This window comes from Gordionus sp. m RMFG-2023, chromosome 3 (assembly GCF_954871325.1).
Source record: "Gordionus sp. m RMFG-2023 chromosome 3, tfGorSpeb1-WG-v2, whole genome shotgun sequence".
Lineage (NCBI taxonomy): Eukaryota > Metazoa > Nematomorpha > Gordioida > Chordodea > Parachordodidae > Gordionus > Gordionus sp. m RMFG-2023.
Window position 1 is genome coordinate 11,056,382 of NC_088777.1, and position 25,691 is coordinate 11,082,072.

At 26.6% G+C, this 25,691-nt stretch overlaps 1 protein-coding gene across 1 annotated transcript; it reads right to left on the reverse strand.

Moving 5' to 3' along the window:
* Nucleotides 1–2,269: 2,269 nt before the first annotated feature.
* LOC135927326 (uncharacterized protein ZK1073.1-like) lies at nt 2,270–23,779 on the reverse strand. The gene is made up of 13 exons (XM_065463288.1): nt 23,688–23,779; nt 16,509–16,559; nt 13,892–13,955; nt 12,033–12,153; nt 11,219–11,281; nt 10,869–10,929; nt 9,058–9,144; nt 8,568–8,642; nt 7,314–7,432; nt 6,858–6,896; nt 6,519–6,651; nt 5,396–5,447; nt 2,270–2,399 (listed from the first exon to the last, which is right to left on the reverse strand). The coding sequence occupies exons 1-13, from the start codon at nt 23,700–23,702 to the stop codon at nt 2,287–2,289; spliced, it is 993 nt and encodes a 330-aa protein (XP_065319360.1). The 5' UTR covers nt 23,703–23,779; the 3' UTR covers nt 2,270–2,286.
* Nucleotides 23,780–25,691: the final 1,912 nt, after the last annotated feature.

Here is a 25,691-nt window from a genome sequence, read left to right on the forward strand (position 1 = left end):
AATAAACGAAACGTGTATGAAATAATTTTTGGAATAAAATATTATTTCCGAAATAGATAGAATATTTAGGGCAATAGATAACCTTATCGTGATATGTAAACAAATTGTCCTATCTCCAAAACATTTGACGAAAAACAATGAACTCTTACATATTCTCTATACAAACTTCATTATTAATTTCGTCCATAAATTAATTATAGTAGGACCAAAATTTTTTCCTTTATTTACTGATATTAACGTGTTACTCTCGTCCATATTATAAAGTTGATGTTTTACTTTGCCAATATATTTTAAAAATATTTTATATAATACAAGTTTTACCTTCCTTTAAGCCATTTTTATAATTAGGATTCTAATAACATGCTATCCTATCAAACTCAATTTATTTACGTCTTTTTCTTCTACTTAGCAATATTTGATACCTCCAATTTCCTTTATGAATCAGTTTATAAAATCATAATTCTGAATTGAGGAAAGCCCCAAAAAAGGTCATAATTTTTTTAATTATTAATCTATCCTACTTGGCCAGAGCGCAAATTGTTTTTTTGTTATCAATAGATTTTAACCCAAAATCCTAACCAAAACATAGAAATCTGGAAATATTTACTTTTATGACAAAACATTCTATAAATTTTTAAATGATAGAAAAAATGTAAGTAGATATACTGGATATAATTTTTTTTACCGAATAAATATTTTTTACAAAACTCCTAGCTTCGACCGGGTAAAAAAGTTTTATAATCATAAATAGAAGTTAAATTTATTCAAAGGTATAAATTTATTAGTATGCCTTTAAGGTAATTTCATTTTATGCTATATTATTTAAAATTTAGCCGATTTGAATAGAATTTTTATTAATATTCTATTATTGTAATTCAACGATTATACTTTAGAATTTGAATGAATGAAAACTGGATATTATATACATTCAATCTTGAAATACATTGTATTTTTGATACCATACCGATGTTTTTCAATCAACAAAGATAATCTATTAAAAATATGTATATTGATTAAATAAATTTTTTTTAAGGAATTAATTATCCAAATAAATGGAAATATCTTTCTTTTTTTAAATTATTTATTCATCATCAAAAACAATTATGGAAATTACAAATGCGCTAATTAAATTTAAATATATATAACTTTAATAAAATATGTTTAAAATAAATTAAATAAACAAAAATCATATTATAATCTTGGCAAATTTCCCGGTCGTACAAGATAAACGAAAATAAACGTAAAATTTAATCTATTATTGATAAGATATAATACTTTTTAAAAATTATATTGATCCATAAATAAATTTAAAAATACACATAAGAATATCGAGAGAAGAGAGGCTATTAAGTAGGGAATTAAATTAAATTGATTTTAAAAAATTTAACTTACAATTAACAGACAAATTATAATTATTTAAAATATTTTTTTAAATTAAAGAGAATAGGAGATAAATTTTTAACCCCCCCCCCCTCCCTTACTCCAGTATAAATATTATAGCTTAATACAAGAACATTTTGCATGGTAGTCACAAAAATTACAAGAGTGATGGGAGAAACATTGTATTCAAAGTGCATTTAAATTATGGACAATAAAAAATAAATAAAAAAAACTTAGTATACTATTTTTGCGATTTAATTCTGCTCTCTCTTCCCTTCCCTGATTGGTAGGTAATTATTTATTTGCTGATTTAAAAAAATATATAACTATATAAATGCCAATAAATCTATCGAATTAAAATAAATTTTTGGGGAAAAAAAATTACGAATATATTATAATATATAATTTTAAAAAAAAAGATTAAAATAAATATTTCAAAATCGATGAGTATGTTTTTGAAATGGGTGGATATGCAAAAGAAATATTATGATTTAATAAAACTACATTCATAAAAACAAAAGAAGTAAAGGATTATTTTTATAATAAAAATTGTGCACCATAAATTTTAATGTTTAATGCATAAAATAGGTGCGCGAGGCAGAAATGCCCCTAATTTCATAAGGTAGTGTTATAAATATTATGAATTATTGATTTATTCGATATTGAGTTAAAAAGTAGATTTTTTTTAGATAAAAATTATAAAATATAAGATTATTGAGATAGCATGTTATCTAAAAATCTTCCATAAATAAAATTAAGGCCTTTTTTCTTGAATAAAGGAATTTACAATAATATATTTTTTTTAAAAAAAATGATTGTTTATAATTTCAAAAATTTTTTGTTTCTCTTTGATCTGTAAAAGTTTTTTTTTTCCTCTAAAAAATTGCAGTTATTCCTTTTTTTATTCTATAAATTAAGTTCGTCCCTAGAATAACGTCGCATATCGGGCTTATCTGCATCTACCATGGAAATACGCGAGGCCCTACCATGTTGAGAGTGCGGCATTGGCAAGGCAGGAACTTTGTGAGATTGAAAATAGACATAAATATAATGTCGTACACATCTTAGGAAAAAATTATATATTTTAAAAATTCACCTCATTTTTAATTTTCAATTAGAATGGACATTTATGGAAAAGTTAGTAATTTGAAAGATGCTACATATTGTGACTCTATGATATTAAGAAAAGATAATTAATTAGAAAGTAATTTTGTTATATTATATACTTGCTATATATAAGAAATAAGAATTATGTATGCCAATAAGTATTATGCTAAAGAAAGAAGGAATTGCCGGATCTACGTGTTCTCCGTTTTTTAAAATAGTGGTATTTTTGAGCATTTCTTCTCAGATTCAAGTGGCATAAATTTATTTAGGGAATAGCATCCATATATTTATGTAAAATGTAACAAGGTCTTCATCCATTTCTAAAATAAAGGCGCTTAGCGGTTGTTTCTCATAAGATATAATAAGTACTTCAATCTCACTAAGTAAATATGTTTGATCTCTTTAATCCCGCTAATGGAATATTCAATTTCATGTATGGAAAAATTCATATTACCAATTTTATCATAAGTATGCTAAAACATTATGAAGGGTATATACCAACGTATTATAAACTTATTTGTTATCTATATTTAAATAGTCTGTTTTGTATAATAAAATATAAATTTTGTCATTTTGATAAGAAGAGAAGTCTATATGAGATTGTGTAACACTGTTGGCAATTTCGATAGACTTCAAAAAATAATTAATAGCTTTCGTTGTATAGTCAAAACTATTAAAATATTCTAAAATATATTTCGAATAATGAACTAATGTTATTGCTAATTACGACCTGGAATTCCTTGCTCAATAGAGTCCTTAATTGTCCAATCCAAAATTTATATCCAATTAGCTTTGATGCCTAGTTTCTAAATTATAACAACTAAACAGCATTTTTTTAATTGACTATAATATAAATAATATCCTTCAGCTTTTTAGAGATCGGTTTCCTGCAGAAGCAAGGGGTCAGGATGTTTTGTGGGTGTGTGTATGCTCGCATGATAGGCAGGAAGATATAAACGCGCTAATGTAAATTAGTGACGGCGGCCTTATGCCAATACCACCAGATTTGGTTGGTGATAGCCTATAACCAAGATAGATCCACAAATTTAAGATTGTGTATCTCTTCTGTGAGGAATGATATCGGAAGATTCGCGAGATTCAGAAGTATATATAAAATTCTAGAAATCAGAAGGTAGTTCCAAAAAAGGAAGCTTAGTGGGCTTGGAGACACGATAATGTATGCGTGTGAGGGATATCTCCCGTTAAATGTTGGCAAGGAACTTGAAGGACTCGTCTTTACATACCAGAGATCCGAGATGTGTCAAATAGTTCAATTGAGTATGATTGAACATAAAATTGTGGTTAAAGTCAATTATCCCAAGTGGGCTCTCTATTCTGGATTAATTCGCAGTCCCCTAGCTGGATTTTAATATATTAATTGCCTTCATAACTTCTTCCGGGGGGCCGCTAAGTGTGATCTTCGATATACCAATTATGAAGATTAAGCTTGCACTGGTCTTTTATATCGTATCAGGCTATTAATGCCTAGGTAGAGAAAAAATGAACCCAGAGGGTCGACTTGTTGTATTCTTTCGTTAGAAGGAATCAACCTATCTCTAAATTTAAGGTGTAAAGGACTAGTATCAAGATAAATTGCGAATATTCTGGGTAGAGGGTGAGGATAGGATTTAGGAACGCGATATGTCTTAGAGTTAAAGGATTTTGAAAAGTCTGTTTTAATCAGGATATCGTCACTGGTGTTTGTTTGTAATTACATCCGGGTCATGTGATGGGATACCTCACATTCACCTTTCATGTTGACCCCTAAATGATTTGGGCAGATATAACTGAATATCGTGAACAAATAATGGGTGGTATGCCTCCGATAAGCATACGGTTGAGGAGTTAGATATTTCCCAAAATATCGCATTATTATGTGATGTAAGCTGCGGTTAGATCCTGTAGTGATATTGAGTGAAACCAGTCAAATCCAGGTGAGGAACCGCGTTTAAGGAGAGGATGACCTTTCTAACGTCGCTTGTAGTATAATTGGCTGCAAGTAGAGGAGCCTCAGGGTAAGACAGTAGATCATCTTTAATATCATATGAACAGTAGGAGAATGGTCTGATAAGTTGATTGGTCGTAGGGAGCCAGCTTGTCAGAAGTTGCGAACGTATGGCGGATTTAAAATTCATATCGAGTTTTTAAGATATTAATCTGACCTTGGTGAGCATGAGCAGGACATTTTTTTAATTCTTATTTTTATTCATGTAATGAATTTTAAAGGATGTAGAAATATGATTAATAGGTGTGGTATCCCTAATTTGCGTGTCAGTGATTTTTTACTAGCAGGATCGGGGATTTGCAAGGTCTTGAAGGAAAATGACAGGAAGTCTAGCCAGTGATTTATTGAAGAATATAACTAACAAGGAAATCAATTTTTTGGACAGGTGTCTAACAACTTGAAGTCCTTAGGTAGTCGGGATATAACGAATGGTTTTGGCGTTGTTAAAAACATTTCTACATGTGTAGAGTCGGTTAGATCAAACGTCGAACTATCTGCACCAATAGAGGTAGGGACTGTTGGGCCAGTATGTACATCAGCAATAGTTTGTGAATGGTAGCTATGGGTTGATTAGTTGTGCTGAGGACAAGAGCCGAAAAAGCTTTAAGCGAGGAATGGCTGATGATGAGATGGGTAGCCCAAATAGAGGAAACTTAATTTTCTGGTTCTAATATTATATGGCGGTAAGAAACTAATAGGTTTATTTTAAAAAAGTCACAATGTAGCTGATGGTCTTTATAGAAATAAAAATTAAAATACTTTATTAAATATTATCGGATCTCCAAAACATTATTTCTTAATATTCCGATTGGTCCTATTATTTTGTGAAACTACCAATAATTTTTATAGAATCATTAATTGTGGGATATGATATTCACAAGATTTTAAAAAAAAGTATATTACTGTATCCGGTTCCTTTCAAAAAGAATATGAATCCTTCGGCTAATTTTTCAGGCTAAAATGCATTAATTTTAAGAAATAAATATTATATATTTTTTGATATTAGAAGTTTATGTAATTTTTATTTCTATCTCTCTTTCTTTCTATCTACCATTCTATCTATCTGTTTATTGTGTTAAAAAATATCAATTAAGTTTTGTTTTTTAAATATAGGTTTGAATAAAATTAATTGTTTAATTTTTGTTTTTTTACCGCTCAGACTAAAATTAATTGTTAATTGCTTTTTAAAAAAAATATATATTTAGCAGTAATTGAATAAAAGTCAGTGGTTGTTAAAGACGTATTTTTTATATTTTACACTATCTAACTGAAGCTGGTATTTGATAAATATGGTATGGTTTGGTCTACTGGGAAAGAAAATAAGAGAATTATGTAGGTTGTGACTAATATGAATATAAGAGGGAATAAAAGAATGAGGAAAATTAAAAATGTGAATATCTGACCAATATTAAGGTTAAGATTTATTTAGAATAATTGTTTGGATATGGAGTAAGATAGTGATAACCAAGACCATGGTTAACATTATAACGATTCCTCAATCATGAAGGGATATGGAAGAGTATTTGGATGGGATAATCAACCCACCTAATTAAAGGCTTTAACTGTGTAATATAAGTTTGCAATATGGGGGTATTTAGCCAACTCGTTCATACTTTGGGCAAATGTGGGCCGGCGGATTAAAAATTTTTAACAACGTGCAAGCGGACTGGTGAACGTAGATATATTTTTCGGGAGAATTCAATAGAACACGAGTTTATAATTATATTTAAAAGGAAATAAAATTTCATAGTATTACATTTATTTTAAAAGTTTAAGTAAAAATATATTAAAATTAAATAAAAAGCCAAATCACAACAATAATATCGAAAAATTGGGTGGGCGAGTTGAGTAATCTTTTTATAAAACTAAGTGGATGGGCAACTAAAAAAAATTTAAAAACCATATGTGGGCAGGCTCTATAAAACCCGCCTATTGCAGATCTCTATTGTTCGTTAGTACCTTATATAAAAAAAAATTAATGACATATCAATCATTTAAATGGCTTATACAATTATAAAGGATTTACCGCTTCATTAATAACGTCTCCCACTTCGTTGATTTGAAGCAAGGAAGATTTTTGCTTGTTCATAAATGAATGCATTGTATGAATGGTATGTAAATGAGAGCCCTTCGTCGCGGTGACCAATAAACAATCGACGCTTTTTTTAAAAAAAAAAAGAAAAACAAATATTTTTATTAAATAGTATAAATTTGCATAATCCTGTTTTACTGGAGAGAAACAAAACTGTGATCGGCATGGCGCCTAATATAAATACTAAGAGATAAGCAAGCCATTCGACTAGCGAATAATTTAAAGATAAATAACACGGGTAATTATATTATTTTTATATTAATAAAAAATTACGTCAAATCCTTTTCCAACCTCGTGGATATATCTGTGCGGCTAAATTTAAAAAAAAACAAATAAAATACAAATATAAATGATTAATAACTTTTAAAATATTTTTTTAGAAAATCGCAAAAAGATTTTTTTGAACTCTGGACATAACCGGAACTCGCTTTTATAAATAACTGGAGTGGAACCTCCTTTAAATATCACAATTAATTTAAAAATGTAAAATGTATATTGTCAAAAAGTAGGTCTCTGTTATTTAGAGGGTTTATTCCGTTTTTAAATTTTCGAACTTCTTTTCTTCCGACAGTTTGTCGGATTCGGATCAAATTAAGAATCGACCTTTAAAAATATTTAAAATCCACAGAACCCCCCCCCTTTATTGAAAAATATTCGAGACCGGAACAAATGTTAATCCAGGTTCCAAGTTCTGGCTAAAAGTAATTTTTTTTCTTTCAATTTTAAAACTTTAGAAATGATTCCAGAAAATATCTCAAATTTTGTGGATTGATCCGCTTTTTGAGAGCTTCAGCATAACTCTGTATAAGCTCTTCCCTGCCTTCTTTGCTATCTTGGGCTTCGATTTCCTGAGAAAAAAAAAGGAAAAATAAAATGTATATTTGAAATTTTTGATTTTTTTAAAATAAAATTGCTTCCCTTAGCAATTTTTCATAATTTATATGCCAATTATTTTTAATATGTTATAAAAAAAACTACATGTGGGAAGCAAATTTTTAATTGCTAATTTTTTATAATAAAAAATAAATCATGCATATGGCTATCTCTGCGTTTCCAGTTAGCGCGAATTCGTGGAGAAGAATACAAGAGAAGAGAAAAGATGAGCTTTCTTTTTTCTTTCATTCTTTCTTTGTATACTTTGCCGCGAATTCGCGCTAACTGTTATTGCAGGGTCATACGATATATTATTGGTGTCATTTCTTTTTATTATTTAAAAAAAAAGATTTAACAAAAAAAAGATAAGCGTATGTATTTGTACAAATTTTACAACAAATTTTAAAAAAATGTTATTTTATTAATAAATAAAAGTGAAAATTTTTTTTTTTATGATTTTTCAAAAAAAGGACCGACATCAAACTTTACAAAACTTGAAAAATAAAGCAAAAAATTTGTACCTAACTTTGGCCTCAACAACGGCAAGTTTAGAGTCGGGATTTTAATACATAAAAGGAATCATAATTTTATCGATTATCCAATTTATATTTCATTTGAAAAAAGCTATTAAAAGGTTTAAAATATAACAATTTTAGTATTTTACTAAAAACAAAGACGAATTCCACTCATTCGTAAATCTTGATATTTTGTATAATCTAATTAGTAAAAATAAAGTCAATTGCTTCCCTAGTAGTAAACCTCATATTTTGATTATTATGCTTAATTTTGTTGGCAATACTATACAAACAAATTTAAACTGTTTATCATAAATGTTGTTTTATAGGTGGGCCAATGCATTGCCGCAAAATAATACATCGGTGCACAGGTTTATTTTTATATTCAATATTCTAAGGACTAATTTTCCTTTTCTCTCGATATATTTTTTAAAGAGAATTCTAATGGCTCCATAAATGCTTAAAAATAATTTTTGATTGGATAAAATAGAGATATCATCACATATCTTTGGACTTTCTCTTCGCGCTATCTCATAACATTAATAATATACCAAATGCAAAATTAATATTTATTTAAATAAATATTATTATTTACCGATCCAAATTTGTGGAATATCAAATATTGCTCTGCGGTGGGGTTCATTCCACTATCTAGTTTCCATGATATTATCTATGTAAAAAAAAAATTGAATGGTAGACCGAAGAATAAAAAGTCATTTTAAAAATATTTAAGAAATTCGTTTTTAAGCATGAACTTGCTTTATTTTCCTTAGCAGATAACCAGAAAGAATAAGCAAAGCATTACTTTTTAAAATGAAATTTTTAGGCATTTTTATTATCTTTTAACAACATTTTACATTAGCAATGGTCAACTTTTGTAATTAATAATTAACCAGAATTACAAAAAAATGTATAGTTAAATCCTAAGCCTGAAAAAACGGCTAAACCTATTTTGGTCCCACATAGTCACGGGTTCTTTTTTTTGAAAATTAGTTCAACTTTGAAAAAAGCATAAATAAATTCGTGTCTCAATGCTTAACAAATTTGTTTCACTAGGCCGAATTTATAAACATAAAACTCATTACTTTATCTTTGAAGTATTCCATGACACCGGCCGTAGTAGACGTGCAATGGATGAGACAAAGGCCCATACATCTAACCGGGTAGGCCATCTATAAATAAAGTATATTAAAATAAAATACATTTATTTTCACATTTAAGTTTTAAAAAAATACTAAATAATGTAAAAAAATATTATGCAAGTATGAAGATTTTGCTCATAGATGGCAGTAAGGTTTAAACATCTATAAAAGAAAATCTCGAGGCTTATGTAATATTATTTTAGCTAAAATATTAATTTTAAATAGGCTAAATAGAGAGGCCCCTTTACTACATAAGGTTTGTATCTTTTTGAAAAAACTAACAGGGGTTCCTTATCTACATATATATCGATAATTGATTTTGACCATAATGAGGTGTATCACAACAGGTGAATAATGATACATTTTTTTATACATTACACACGGGTATGAAATAAAATAAAGCAGTTTTTGCGTTGATACCTCTAAATCGGGATAGGATGTTAATTTATCATTAGAATCATTTTTATTCAGAGAATACTGTTCGAAATCATAGGTAAAACCCAAAAAAATCCCTATTTGACGCCCGAATTGTAGGACTTCATTAACATATATTGCTTAAAACGTATGTGATTTTTGGTTGATCAAAGTGGTTTATGGAATAACAAGAATTTCTAATTGGCAAGCTGGCCGACAAAGTGAATTTTCCATAAAGTTTTAGACAATTTAGAAAGATTTGGGAAAAAATTCCTTCGATTCTTATAAAATTGATGCTCACCATCAATAGCGTCGTTATCCTCTAAAAATATATAATCGGATGCAAATTTATAAGAAGAGGAAATCATATTAGTAACTAATTAGTTAAATGTATTAAATTGGAATAAAAAAATGAGAAAATTTTTTTTAATAGAAAAACGGAAATGGGATTGAATAAAAGGATATCTTGTTTATTTTTATTATATTTTTTAAATGATAATATTATTGTGAAAATTGTTAACTTTTGATTATTCATCAACGAAGTAAAGTAGGTTAAAAAGAACAGTATGTGACTAAATAGTAGTCATATGTGGTAAAGGATTCAACACTAAGAAATTTTTCCCAAATGTTTTAGCTCAATTGATAAAATATCTTGTGCTTTAATATAGCGGTAAATAATTTTTATAATTCATTTAAATTAAACGCGATTTCGATTGTACAAAAGGAAATATAATTATATTTACTATAAAAAATTTTTTTAGTGACCAAATATAATTGTGTAATTATTAAAATATAATACAATATGATATGAATTCCTCTTAAAAACACCTTCTTATGAAAGCTATCGCGACCCCCCGTTAGCCACTCCAAAAAGTAATAGAGATAGAAGTCATCCATCTGGACGATAACAATAAGGAATTTATTCTTAATAACGTCAATATTTTATTTAGGCGTAAAAGCCTTGTTTTTGTATGTTTTGATCCATTTACCTAACCTTATATTCTTGGCAATGCACCCACCATTGGGTGAATAGCAACAAGGATTATAAAATTTTCATATTTTTTATTCTACAATATTTATATAAAATTAAATTGGATTAAAAGGGGAGGGGAGTAAGTGTGGTAGAATGCTGCATATAAATATTGATAATAGCTTATAGAAGGAAATAATCTTAAAAAAATTTTTTAATTAATAATTTTTAACCCTATTGAACCCGTAAAATTCGTATTCAATCAAGCTACACTGCCCCCCCCCTCCTGAGATTCCAGTGAAAAAATACCTATAACGCCCCTATATAAGTAAGAATATTCCTAAAATATTAGTTATCCGAATATACATACCGCAAATCGAGCTAATATATTTGCACCAGCACCTTCTCCAAGTCCTATGACGTAATGGACACTATATATTTATTTATTATATCGTATATAAGAATATAATAGCATTTAAATAAATTAAGGACTTCATTCATATTACAAATTCCATATATTCTAACCATAAATCTGAATATATTTTTTACCTACATTTAATTATTCGCAACAAAGAGATTAATTAAATTTAAAATAGTAATTTAAAGGTAAAAAATTTAATATATAATCATAATTTAAAAATCAGAATAACAAGTTGCGAAAACGATTATCTTGAGGATAAATAAATTGTGCTGAAATTATCAAGAAAATAGCAAATTTACTTGAAGGCGTCTAAAACTGATACTAGAGATTCGCCCAATTCTTGTAAAGAAGGAAATCGATAACTAGTAAATAGAATTATTTTTTTTAAAAATTTTACTAATGAAATTACATATTAAAGTTTTTAAAAAAAAGAAGCTAAGTTGTTATTTTATCAAATTTTTCCTCAGTCTTAGTTGAAGTTTTAATCAGAGTTTTAAATGCTCTTCAAAATAAAAAATCTTGAAAGATTTTTTTGAGAATGCTCACTCAAACAAATTTCGCGATCAAATTTTACCTAAAATTCCAAATCTTTTTTTGTAAAAAATCTTTTATAAGTAAATCTTTTGTGATTTTTGTGTAATGACAAATATTTTAAAAAATTATTTTGATCTTTAAAAAAATCTTTAACCATTAAATATACATTATTATATTCACATCATTTTCCAATTTATAATCTACCTCACCTATAATTGGCAGCCATAATCTCATTTTCACATAATCAAACGATGTTAGTCTTATTGACAATCAGGGTAGAACTGATTGTAATCATGTTATTTCCCTTCCTATTTTGATAAACTCATTCATTGGGCATTGGTTAATTCACTGCTAAAATACTCATTACTATCATTTTAAAGATATCCCCTACTCGTGTCTAGGACTCTAATAGTATCTTGGGGGGGGGGGGGGGGGTATAACTAATTGGCCTCACTTATTTTAGTCCCAAAATATTGAGACAGCTTTACAACCCGTCTATTCGTTTCAAAGTAACTTAAATATCAGCCTGGTCCACCGAAAAAAAAATAAATTAGAGCTTTAGCTCTGAAAAAATATAACTTTTGAGTTGGCAAGGCTGGATCATTTTCTCCTTGCCCGAGTATGTCGACTTCGATGAAGGATGCCCTTTTCCTGACCTCCTGCATTGACGAGTGGTATATGAATGGGTGGAAACTGGTATCTTTAAATCATAAAAAATATACATGTTTGGAACTTTTAAAATGATGGGACTTGAAGAGATGAAAAGTTAATTTCAAAAAAAAATGGACATTAATCAAAGACGCGCGGGTACTATTCTTTTTTAGTTGGTACCGATACTGACGCCGTTAATACAAAAATTATATTTTAATTTTATTATAATATAATATTGAAATAAAGATATAATTTCATAAAAATTATCATTTTTATCTATCATCTTTATGAAATTAAAATGGAGGGAAAAAATTAGAACTTATTTCTTATCAGTTTAGAAATTTGTAAGGGCTCAATGTAGACTAAAAAAAATTATATCTTTTTTAATTTATGCTAGTCATTCCTCATTTTATGTGAAATCAGAATGTTGGGGAGACATCTTACAAATCAATTAAAATTTTTCATAATGGTTAGGTATGCTGTTAAAGGATTAATTACAATCTAAATTTTATTTTCTCTAGCTCTATGAGTTGTAGGAATGTGAGCGTTCAAGGTGTAAAAAAAGAACGCTTTGCTCAATTTTGCAGGGCACATAAATAATAAAGATTATTCGAAAAAATTTAAATGGTGTCAACCCATTTATTGTTTTGGATCAAATGCATTATATATAAATATAATTGATACAAGAAGATATAAATCTTTGAACATAAACCAGGCTGAAAATCCAAACGTGTGGGGAGTGGGGGGGGTATGGTTGCAAAGCCCTCCCATCCATAAATTTGAACCGAAACATGTTCGTTCCACTAAAAAAAAGTGCAAGAACCTACACTGTAAAATGTAAACAAACTATGCTCAGCTAAATCCATTGACTAAATTCTTTTAAACAAATTGTTACTCAAGTTCATTTGATTTTTACCATTCTAAAAAATAAAAATAAAAGTGCAAATTTTAATAAAAGATTTTGAAATTTTTTTTCAAGTCAATTGTTATCAAAATCTTTATAAATTTTGCACTGTTGTGAGAAATTTTACAGATACATGATAAGAGAAGGAATATATTTTTCTAAATAAATATTTCTCCATAGTTAAATATTTTTTTTGGATTAATAAGTTTTTAAGAAAAGCCTATATGAATTTTAAAAAATCTGAAAAGTTAGAGATAATAAGATTGACAAGATCAAATAAAATTAATTTAAATCGCGATTGTAATTTATGATTTTTTTAAATAAAAATTACCAGTTTAAATCAATTCTCCTATTCTATTTGTATGCATTTAAAATTATTATTAAATTATGTTTTATGTTGCGGTGATCCTATATAAAAAAAATCTCCATGATTATTTCTACCCTCTTTAATCTGATCCCGTTGATAACTATGATTATTTCAGATGCTGTTTATAAATATAATTTTCGTTTATATAAAAAATAATTTAATTAATTTAGAATAACCAAGCATTTATGCTAAAATTGAAAAATAATTATTATAAAATAGTCAGCCAGAATCAGGATATGTATTAAAATTTTAAATGCTGGGTAAATAAATATTGATAATAGCATATAAGAGTAATTGAAAAAAATACGGAATTAAGTTTGACCTGAAAACAGATTTTCAATTTAAATATACTTTTAGAGTATCAAATATAAACAGCTATTTACTTTTGTTCTATCAAATTTGAACAGCCTTGTAATTCCAAAGACTGAGAATATCCGCGATTTTTTAAAAAAAATTCTAAGATAAACTTATATACTAGAAGCGAAGAATTTGTAAGAAAGAAATATTGTTACTTACGATTGCTTCCTATGTCATGAACAGTGAGTATTACGGGGTGTTTCTTGACATCTTCTTGGGGGCCCTTTGTGAAAAAAAAAATAATTAATATAATTTTAAGTTAAAATTAATAAATATCAACTGTTCATATGAGGCCAGTTTTTTAAATGAACTTCGCCTGATCTTTGCAATCGGTATTCGATCCGGTCTTTTGATTTATTATATAGCTGTATTCTGTCTTGCCTTTATATTTAATACAGATCTTCAGTTCAATCCTTTAATATCGGTCGGGTACCTAATTGGTCCTAAATCGTTAATAATTAAGGTATATGTCCAAAGTATTAACTTACGGATAGGGCTTGGAAAAAATATTTGTTTTTTTATGGTTCGAGCCCTACATAGCAATATATTTTCCTTAAAAATATCCGTAATAAAATATTCATGAAATAAATAAGCTTTTATTCAAAAGAAAAATACACTGTGACACATATTGTAATTATGATTGAAGGTTTCAATGCAGAACTACTCCGCTGATTAAGAAAATTAAGCCCATAATAATTAGAGTTCGCTAGTGATACAATAGTTTAAGGACATTTTAATTTACTTAGCAGCAGAGCACCCTATTTCCTACTTGATATAATAACTTTTCAATTTTATAAAGTTCCCCTCTTTCCCTTTTTTATCTTTCCTTCTCTTTCTTTCAAATATTTATTAAAAACACTTAAAGTTTTAAAAATGCATTATAAATAACCATAGGGATTAGAGGCGAGCGAGGGCCTAACTTTTTTCACGGCTAGCCCGCTCACGGTGGCAGAAAAAATTTCACGCCTTTTCAGGCTTTCTGCTGAAAGATTTTAACTTGACCCGCCCGCTCACGAAGGACTCACGACCGAAAACTCGCGGTTTTTACTTTTCTTCTAAATTTCATAATATTTTATTGGTACTTTTATGTAATTTTTGTTATTTCTATAATTTTATATTAATAACAAACAAAATAATTATCGTTTAAAGATCAAAATTTTTATTTAAAGAAAGAAAGAATGTCCATTTTTTTATTTTAATTGTGTTCGTCTTTCATCTAATAAGCGATTAGCTATAGAAAAAATAATCTTTCACTGGAAGCCGAACTTGCCAGGGCTAATAAAATTTTACTAGCAAATTTTCTCAAAAAAGGAAATGTATTTTCCCGTACTTCTAAATAATTTAATTTATTTGTTTTTTGAACGACGAATCTTTAAGTTCATCTTGACAACTTTCATCGATAGATGTTGTGGCCTGCCGAAAAATCTCTAAATGTTTCATTTACAATAATGCTATTTTATATGTGTACAGGATGTCTGGCATTGTCTTATGCATATCTTCGAAAAATCACTTGGACTTTTTAAGTTTTATATTCTGCCTTTTCGTCGTCTGGTAACAACTTAAAACGTTTGAAATTAGAATTTGTGGTGACTGCATAATAAATCTTTCCTATAAAAGAGATATTGTCCTGTTTCATAGGGTTTTGATTATTACTGTATCGCCTGCTGAAATGGCAAAATTTTATTAATTTTTGTTGACAATATAATTTTCTGGGATCTTTTCCATTGTCATTTATAGTGGGATGAAAATCTGCGCTCTCAGATTATCTGAGCATTCTTTGAATAGTGATGAAAAATATCTAAATAGTGTATGATATTTATATCAATGGTAGCTAATCTATTTAATTCTTGTTTGTTAAGTTAAATTATGATTTCAAGAAACTTTTTATCATGATATATGCATAGTTTTATCCCATTATAGGTTGCTTAATAAAATGTCTTAGCTTGTTTGCTGCAGATTGCTTAAAATATTGCACTATCTTTTTTACACCATTTATACTTAAAGCTATTTCAGGTAAGCAATTATCAAAAATATAATGCATTATATTATTTAATATATGGCATTTTTTTCATCATTTTTGAATGCAATTATATTCACAACATTTAAAACAGCATGTGAGGCAATTGCATCAATTATCTTTTAGATTTAAAGTAAATATGAGAAAATAAACGATAAGTTATTAAGATATTTAATTTTCCTTTTAATTTTGACTGATCATAATTTGAGCGCAAATGATTAGTATATAAAAAAGACAAATGAATATAAAACATAAATTTCCATTGCTGAAATTATTTTTCATTCAATTGAAATTTAAGACGAGGAAAAAATATTATTTATAAAATGCGTAATTTATTTTGTTTTCAAAAATTATTCCTCAAAAAGAATTATATTAAACTAGAAAATATATATTATAATTATAAAATTTCAAATTTATATTCATAGATAGACAATTTTAAAAATTAAAATTTCCGTGATTAACAAAAAATTTATGCTCACGCCCAATCAAGCCTGGAAAAATTTTTGGGAAGACCAGTCACGCCTAATAATTGACATTTTATTCACGCTCATGCCGCGACCCTGTCACGCTTAATTTCATGACCCACGCCCACCTCTAATAGGGATCAAAAAGCCTTCTTAAATCTACTATGCTCTCCGGGAGAGAAAAACTTTTTGATATATTGAACTTTAATTCTTAAGAAAATCTTAGATATGTGGCACGAAATTTAAGTCCTCGAGGATGTTTGTGCATATAAATTATAATCAAAATATTTCTTACGTGGAAAAATACGTTGAGGGGAAAGCCCTTGCTTGTTTGAACTGCGATTTTCTGGAAGTAAATATTTTTAAAAAAAAGAAGTATTTTATGCACAGATTATATAAGTAATATAGATAAATGTTTTTGCTTCTAAAAAAAGGATATATTCGATGATATTAAAAGAAATATTTTTGGAACAAATACGTTATAAAGATATATCTTAGTGTGCAATTTTATGGTGCATTTTATGACACCATGACTAAAAAATCGCAAGCACCTACATTCCATCATATATTTCCGTAGTTTGTACGGTGTTCAAATTATAAAATTTTGTTATTTATATAAAATTCTTATAGTGAACGAAATCAGAATTTAATTATGATTATTTGGGGCATAAGAAATGTGAAACATACAAATTGTCATTTGATAGATGGAATGGAAAAAAAGTTATTAAATATTAATTACTGATAAAATTTTGGTACACCGATAAAGTTTTGGTATATACCGATAAAATTTTGGTATACCTAGCAATTTTATATTTAAATCCCATGTAAAAATTATCTCTAAAATATTATAGGATTCTAGCTCCACTTTAATAGTAATCGAGGTCAAATCTCATCATTTTGGGGTCCCCTCCATCAATTATATTTTTTTTCAAATCTAAAAATTGATTTTAAAATATTCTTTTATGTAACAAGATGTCATGGGATATTTTTAAGGTTCTTTTGTAAAATTGATTAAAATGAAATGGAGTTAGAACTGGAGTACTGCTGAGCCGACCCGCAGTATTTCCTTCCTATTCATCCACTGATTGAATATAACGATTAAAAAAAACAATAAAAGTTTTTCTTTAAATCAGAAGTGGGAAATATTATCCAATATCATATTATGTAATAAATATAATAAAATACATAACTATCATTAAATTATGTGAGTGTTATTGCGAATACTCAAACTTAATGTTTAACAGACTGAGCTATATTCCTTAATTCCCTTTTATAAAAAGTAGGGCCAAAGAGGGCATAGGTCCGGGCCTAGACAGATAAAATTACCATAGGACATAAGGCAGCTCAGGCAGAAAAAACCATTAGACATGAAATCATTTAAAATTTTCAAAAATACTTCTTAATTCTAAGAAAAGTTCAAAATTTTGCGCCATTTAAAATATTTTTTTCCATCGCCTAATAACAGAGGATTGGACTCTTCGGAAGCAGTGAGAAATTGCGAGGTCTTAGGTAATATTTTTTGGTTAAAATCTTGATTTAGATTTTAAAAAGTCGGCTATGTCGAGATTTTCGGTATATACCACATACAAAATACAAGCATTACAACATAACCAAGTTTATAAGGCAGAAATCATTACGTCAATAAATTTCTCTTGAAATCTGCCGGTCCAATTTCCTAAGTCTTTACTCCTTTCTAGGGTGATAGGTATCTTCTTTTTTTTAAGTTCTTTTTAATGTTTTTCAGTTAATCTTAAAATTATGTTATATTAATTAAATTATAATGAATGAGTATTTTTAATATAGGGGATTTTTTTTAAGATTATCCTTATAAATATATTTATTTATTCAATAGTATTTTAATTTCTCACTTATATTTAAATAAGAAAGAAAAAATATATATTTAGTAAAAATTTGTTCGATAATTATAATATACAAATATACTGTAAAAAAGAATTTGTATTAATTATTAAAAATGAAAATCGATATTAATTTTTTGAAATCGGAGATGGCGAAGAGCGCGGTATCTAAAAATTTCTTAAATATATATCCACTTTCTCTTTACCGCTCCGCGTTCTGCTATATTTTATTGTTGTTAACGGCTATATCCAAATCAAATGAAAAAATAAGTGCAGATATATTATATAGACCAAATTTGGCATTTGTTGTTTGCTATAATTTTTTATTCATTTTCAAAAAGGGTTTTAATATAAAATAGGAAATCATCTACAACTCTATCAATTCGTTTTAACATTGTTTGTTCCTAATCTTCATTTAACTACTCTTGAGAAGGTAAGGTGACAAATTAAATATATGTAAATGGTACGGCGAGATGAGACATATTGAGCCCGCTTCTGTATTTATATTAAGCTTTGATATTTATATACCGTTCTTAAATCTCAACATAAATTTTGTAACGATGGTAAAAAAAATAAATAATAAATCAAAATCGCAAAAATTATTGTAATAATGGATAATTAAAAATTATTGAAAACCATATTTATATAATTTTTAATATATATATTTTTTTTTAATTTTTTTTTTCTTCCAATAATTATAAGTTTTAATATATACTTTTTAAACTATGTGAATATTTAAAATTGAAAAAAAAAATAATGAGTTTTTAAAAAAAGAATATTTAAAAAAATTATTAAATATTAATTTTTAGACTATTTTTTTTCTCCTAACCCTTGAATTAATAAGAAAAACTGAATATTTTGTATACTTCGTCACAATTCACGCTCTGTGAATGAGGGGTAATGAGAGTTCAAAGGGTAAGGAATATATGGCATCGAACTTTATTGATTTTTTAAGTTTATTTATATTAGTAAACGTTGTAAAGTAACTTTGTATACAAAAAATCCGTTGTTATGGAGTGGCTCAAACTCTAGAAACTCAGATAGAGAAAACTGAGCGAGCTTCGGCCTGACAAGTTTTTCCCCAAAGATAACTACGCTATCTATGTTCTATGGAGAATATATACAGTAGTTATAAGCCAGGACATGATTTGGACTTAGCAACACTTTAATACATATTAAAAATTGGATTCATTGAATAAACTTTTTATAAAGATACGCATAAATAGGAGGCCACTGAAATAACAATTAAAGAATATATTGTGATTATTATATACCTCACCTTACCACTCCAAGGGTCGAAAATTATTAATAATTTAATAATCCTTCCAATTTAATTCGGTAAGATTATGGTACCATAATTACCATTGATTATTTTTTAATTATTTTTTTTTAAATATTTTTTTGGTTGTTAATTTTTACGCATATTTTTTTTGGTAAGGCGATAGTTTAATATACCTTAAATTGAATAAAAGTTCATTATAAAAGTGTCTAGGGTGGGTATTATGCATTTATTGGAATATAGTTTTTCAAACTTTATCATCATAACGCTCCATATTTATAAATTTATACCAATTTGTCGGCTTAATTTTGTAATAACTCTGTGTTAAACATCATAACGCTTGAACAAAACGCTTTGAATCGTCGATGCTACTAAAAAGGCAACCTCAATTTAAGCAATGGATTCATTACGTTTTCTTTTATGGAAGTATGGCAAAAAACAAATGCTCAATTTGTGCGCACTATAAGACTAGGGGATTATGCCGGCAGGTTAAATGGATTAGATTAGCCTGAGCTTTACAAAATTTGACAACCGCAGGTAGTGTTGTTAAACGGCTCGTTTTGAGCCGATTTTTTAAAACGGCTAACTCAATATTTTAGCCAGAAAAATATTTCCTAAGCCTCGAGATTTCGTTAATATATGTATAGACCTATGTTCCTTCTATGAGAAAAATCTTCGCTTGAGTGGTATTTTTCTGGATGAAATATTGAGTTAGCCGTTTTTAAAAATCGGCTCAAAACGAGCCGTTTAACAACACTAACCGCAGGGCACTAATATTTTTATACTAAATTAAGTCTGAAAATGGGAAATTAATTTTTTATTTTTTTTCCTAATTAATATTTTTAAATTTTAATAATTTTAATATTCTTTATCTTTAAATCTTAAGGGTATCTCCTGGTTCGATTTATTATTAAACAATGGGCGTTTAGCCAAATATTTAGCTTCGAATAAACCAACAACCTGTAAAATAAAAAATTTAACACAACAATAAAAATGAAAAGAAACGAGAAAAAGAATACGGAAAATAATAATGCCACCAAACACTTAAAACAAATCAAAATAGGGTGCCCTAATTCAAAAGCTGTTTGGTCTAAAAGTGGAACCAGTATTTATTTTAACTATTAACTCTTTTTTTTTATTATGATTGGACCACAAAAAAATTATTATAATTAGAAGTTAAAATAAGCTATAATATCATATATATTGAAAAAATTCAAAATTAGCTTATGAGTACAATATTGTATCATAATAAAAATGGTTTTTTCCCCTTTCCAAGAAATGTTGAAAAATCAATAACTTAGTATATTTTACAAATCGATAATCGATACATAAGCATTGATATAAATAAATTTGAAAAATAATCATATTAAGTTTTGGGGCATGGAGAAAAAAGTTATTTTTTTTGGAAGTACATAAATGAAAAATATAATTGTTTTTTCTTACTTTTGAAAAATTCAAAATATTTTTTTTTAAATTAAGGCTCCAAGATATTCATTTTACCTCAAAATATGTTTAGAATTCATTATATTATAGAAATTGTTTGTTTATCTAATTTAGATATAATATATTTTTATAAGGTAAGCCAAACACACATAATTTATTTCTGTATATACTAAAGCTCATAAATAAAGGTAAATATTAATATAATTCGGCAAAAATATAAATAAATCAAGTCATTTTAAAAAAATTCAAGAATTAAAACCACTCGAGGCAAATGAAATTTGGAACCCGGAATTTTTCCTTATTTATAATATAATATAGATTAAAGGCGTCTTTTATGAAGATAAATTAAAAATCACAAATTGTATTGTCCTTAATAGTTGTTGTTAAACGACTTGATTTTTAAAAATGGCTAACCCAATATTTTACCCAAAAATATTATGTAAGCCTCGAAACTGCGTTAATAGATGTCCATTCGCCATCTATGGATCCGGGTTTACATACTATTTTTAGCTAAAATATAGGGTTAGCAGTTTAACAACACTCGTCCTTAACAGGATTAAATCTAGTTATCATTTTATTTTTGAGAAAATATTTTCATTTTAAAAATTATTTATATTTTTAAGGCCCGAGCCAAGCCCAATTTTTAGGTTAGGGCCTGACTTCAGTCTAAATTGAAGGACTCTATCGTAATCTTTATACAGAGTTTGAGGAAGCGAATGAGAAAGTAATCGCCAGAAAATTTGGAGGAGGTATTGAGAAATTCGGGAGGTGCAGAAACATTCTTCCGCATGAAGGATTTTATTTTATTTTTTAAATGAAATCAATAAATGCTCAAATTTAAGCTAAGTTAACATTTTAAAAAATCCTTTTATTGATTTCCATGTCAAATTTATCACTATTTCCGACAAAAATAAGGACAAGCTTTAAATAAATATATACACTCCTAATTCCTTTTCTTATTATCATAAATAAATACTGCCTTTCTAACAATTTTGCATTACTAAAATATTTAGTTAATATAAATTTTTTATACTAAAAAAAATTATTATTCCATCTTAATTGAACATAACTCCAAATATTAATAAGAAACGCTATCGGATTTTTAAAATTAATTAGTATTCACAAAAAAAAATCCACAAGGAAACAAAAGAATAATACAATTAAATTTGTTAAAATTAATTATTTTTAATAGGAAAACAAAAGAATACTAAATAAATAAATAATAAAACATTATCTGTCTAAATAAATGTTCCAAGTACATTAACCCATTAATGGTCAAACTATTTCCAGAAATAAAAATTCTTGATTTTTTTAAATTTTATTAATTTTAGTCTAACTAAGAAATCAAAAAAAGCATCCTAAATAGGCAATCTGAACCATTGTATATCTGCAATTTTGATCATTAGGGGTAAAAAAAGAAGATAATATTATAATGTTGAAAAAAATCGAAATAAGATAAATTTCAAATTTATTAATATATATATTTTACATTTAGTAGATACAATATTGTAATTTTTTAAATTTTAAAATTTTTTTAAAAAAATATGCAAAGGTTTAAAAAAATATGCAAAGGTATATATATATATGACATGTGTTACAAGATATATCTTCCTAAACACTGTGGTCTTTGTTATCGGTAATCATTGTTAAATAAAATACACAAAAAATTTGTTTCACTTAGTAAGGAAAATTGATTGGGGGAGCTCAATTTGTACCTATCTTTTCATTTATTAGAGTTTTTAAAAGTGCATCACACTTGATTTTTTATCATGAGGATTAAAATATGATTCCATGGCCTTAACAAACCATTGCTACTTTTATAAAATTTCTAAAAATAGGCTGCCATTATTTTCTATCTTGTATATTTTTTATTCTATATGTTGACACTGTTATTGCACATATCAAAACTCATATGAGATATTGATAAAATTTTTGGAATGATCCTTACAGTTCTTTTTAATTGTAAGATTAGCCAAAATTTTGCATTAATAATTTCTTTATTTATGATGGCCACTATAGGTTAAAGTCTGACACTTGAAGTATAAAACATTGGCATATTTTAGTAGTACTTCGATTCTGCCAATTTTAACAGAGATGATATAATCATGGAAAAATCAATAATATATAGAATTTTATATAGGGTAAAAGAGGGTTTGTGGCCAAAGCCTACAAAAATATTTTCAAAACTCGATGAATATATCCTAGGTATGCCATTTTATCATTATAATATTTTATTCTTTATTAGAATGTTTTTTTCTGTTTGAAAAATATTACTCATTAAATATAAATTATTATTATTGATGTTAATAACTGCATTCATGTATATATTTTTTAACTTATATATATAAATAATAATTAATTTTTTTTAAAGTATCAATTTTAATTCTTTGGTGTTCTATTATAATTACTTAGTGTTTAAAGGTTAAATAGTATTTCTACAGGTATTGTTGAAGATAACAATATGTAATACTTTAAGCATTTTGTCAAAAATCATTATTTAATTATAAATTTAGACTAGGTGCCAGTTAGGCTTCAATATAAGCTCATAATAGTTATTTGATTAAAAGAATGGAGTTGCTAAGTGCATATAAAATTTTAGATATAGTGAAAAAAAAATTGATTTGGTAAAATATTAACTTAAAAAATTCTAGATGTTTATTAAAAATTTCATTTGCAAAAGTTTTACTAAGTATTAAATAGAGCAAATAAAAAATATATAATATATGTATCCATTTCACTCATAATATAAATTTAAACAATTATTTAATTATACTTAATGCTAATAAAAATTTATAGAAAGTAATCATCTTTAAAATTTTATATAAGCAATGCTATAAATTTAAGATTCTACTAATAGGCACTATAATATTCTTAGCCAAATTTATTTGGAACTTACATTTTCATTATCCATAGTAAGAATTAATAAAGAAAATAATTTGATTGATAACTTTGATTGATATGTTTAATCACTGGTTTTCATTTATTTATTGAATTGTAAGAAAAATGCAAATTAGATTAAAATAAAATATATTAAAATATCCTAAGATATCTAATACTTAGAATACTGTCTATATAGAAGATTTTTAAGATAGAATTATTTAAAAAACTAAAATATAACTTATATAAATTTAAAATTTTATACAAAAAAGTTTAAAATAATGCTATGATTATTAAAAATGTTAACTTTATTTTGAAATAGTTCCATGCATTTTCTGAATTCAAATTAACAACCTTGTTAATGATACTTATAAAATTTATCGAAAATTATATAGGTACAAATTATTAAAGGGTTTGTTGAAACAATGTACATTTCCCACAAATATATTAGATACATAAAATCACCGATGCTTTCTTTACGTTTTTGGAAATATTTTGCTAATTAATTGACAAATATATATCTATTAATCTAAATTAAAAATAGTAATATAATTTAACAAAATATTTAGAAACTGTATTGTTAATAGAAGCAACTGAAGCATTGTCTCCCTTCTAACTTTTCTTAAGAAATTATTAAATATAATTATTATTGATATATTACTTTAAAAATAATATACACTATAATGCTATTTTTACATGTTAATTAAGAACCATATTCACAATTACAATTAAGTTCAAAAAGATGTATATAATAATTTTGTTTAAAAAAAAGTCGAGCCAAGTTAACATTTCTTATTTTTTTAAATAAATAAAAGAAAAATTTCAATAACATAAATCTTTTTGGCGAATATTTTTTTACCTACTGTTTCTGAAAACATGTTAAAACTCTATTATATAGTTTTGAAAATTTCCCAAATATGTTTTGGCTATAATTTTTTTTTGTATTTAAAAAAAGGATTATTTACTATTTTATGATAAATAAAAATGGCACAGTGAACACAAATAAAATTACTTATTCTCATTTAATAAATAAAAAGATAATTGTGTTATGGTGATATTTTTTTATAAAAAATGTTGGGGAAGTAAATAAATACACTCTTTTTTTTTATATTAAAATAACTCTCCATTTTTTTAAAACAGTGATTAATTATAATTTTAAAATGCATTGTAAAAAATTTATTTAAAATGAGTGGCGAACAACCAAGTTTAGGGAAGTCATTGAAAAATGTTTTTTATTTTTATTAGTCAACCATTCACTAAATTAAGATTAATAAATAAACGGGACTTTGTTTTGAATAAAATTTCAAGATATTTTGCGCATCTAATCTATCATACTTTCAATTCGTTTTTCACCAAATGTTTTTAATTGAATCATCGACTGCAAATAAAAAGTTGATTCTTCATGCTGTTTAATTGTCATCGAAAAATATTTGATATTCCAAAGTCCTTTATCATTTATAAATATTTTTTGGGAGTAATAATAGGCATGCCTAGAATTAAAAAAATTATATCCTACGAACCACTCATATTATTAGAAAAATTACGAATGCAATTGATTTCTTTATTCAAGTTTTGTAAAAATGATTCTGGTCTTTTTCGGCAATCAATTTACACGAAACGTGATATTACACGCTTAGCATGCGTTATATATAACAGAGCAACGCTTGGTTTTCTTAAAAAAACCATCAAACTTGGAAAAAAAAATTACGTGGAATAATTATGAAGACGATGATTCACATATATTGAACAGGCAAATTTCCATTAAATTAAAACAAAATGAGTTTGCTACCTAATCATTTACGGGAAGTAAAATAAAAAAAAATCCGGAACCCCATAAAATAAAGGGTTGATGAGGAAGGAAATTTTTTAAGCTTAATGATATTTTTAATAAATTTTCAACAACATATTTTTAATTAATAGACATTTTAAATTAGTTATACTTTTTAAAAAGGAAGATATATTTTATAAAGAAAAAATAAAAATTTTCTTTCTCTTTTATTTATTAAAGAATTATGCATTTTTT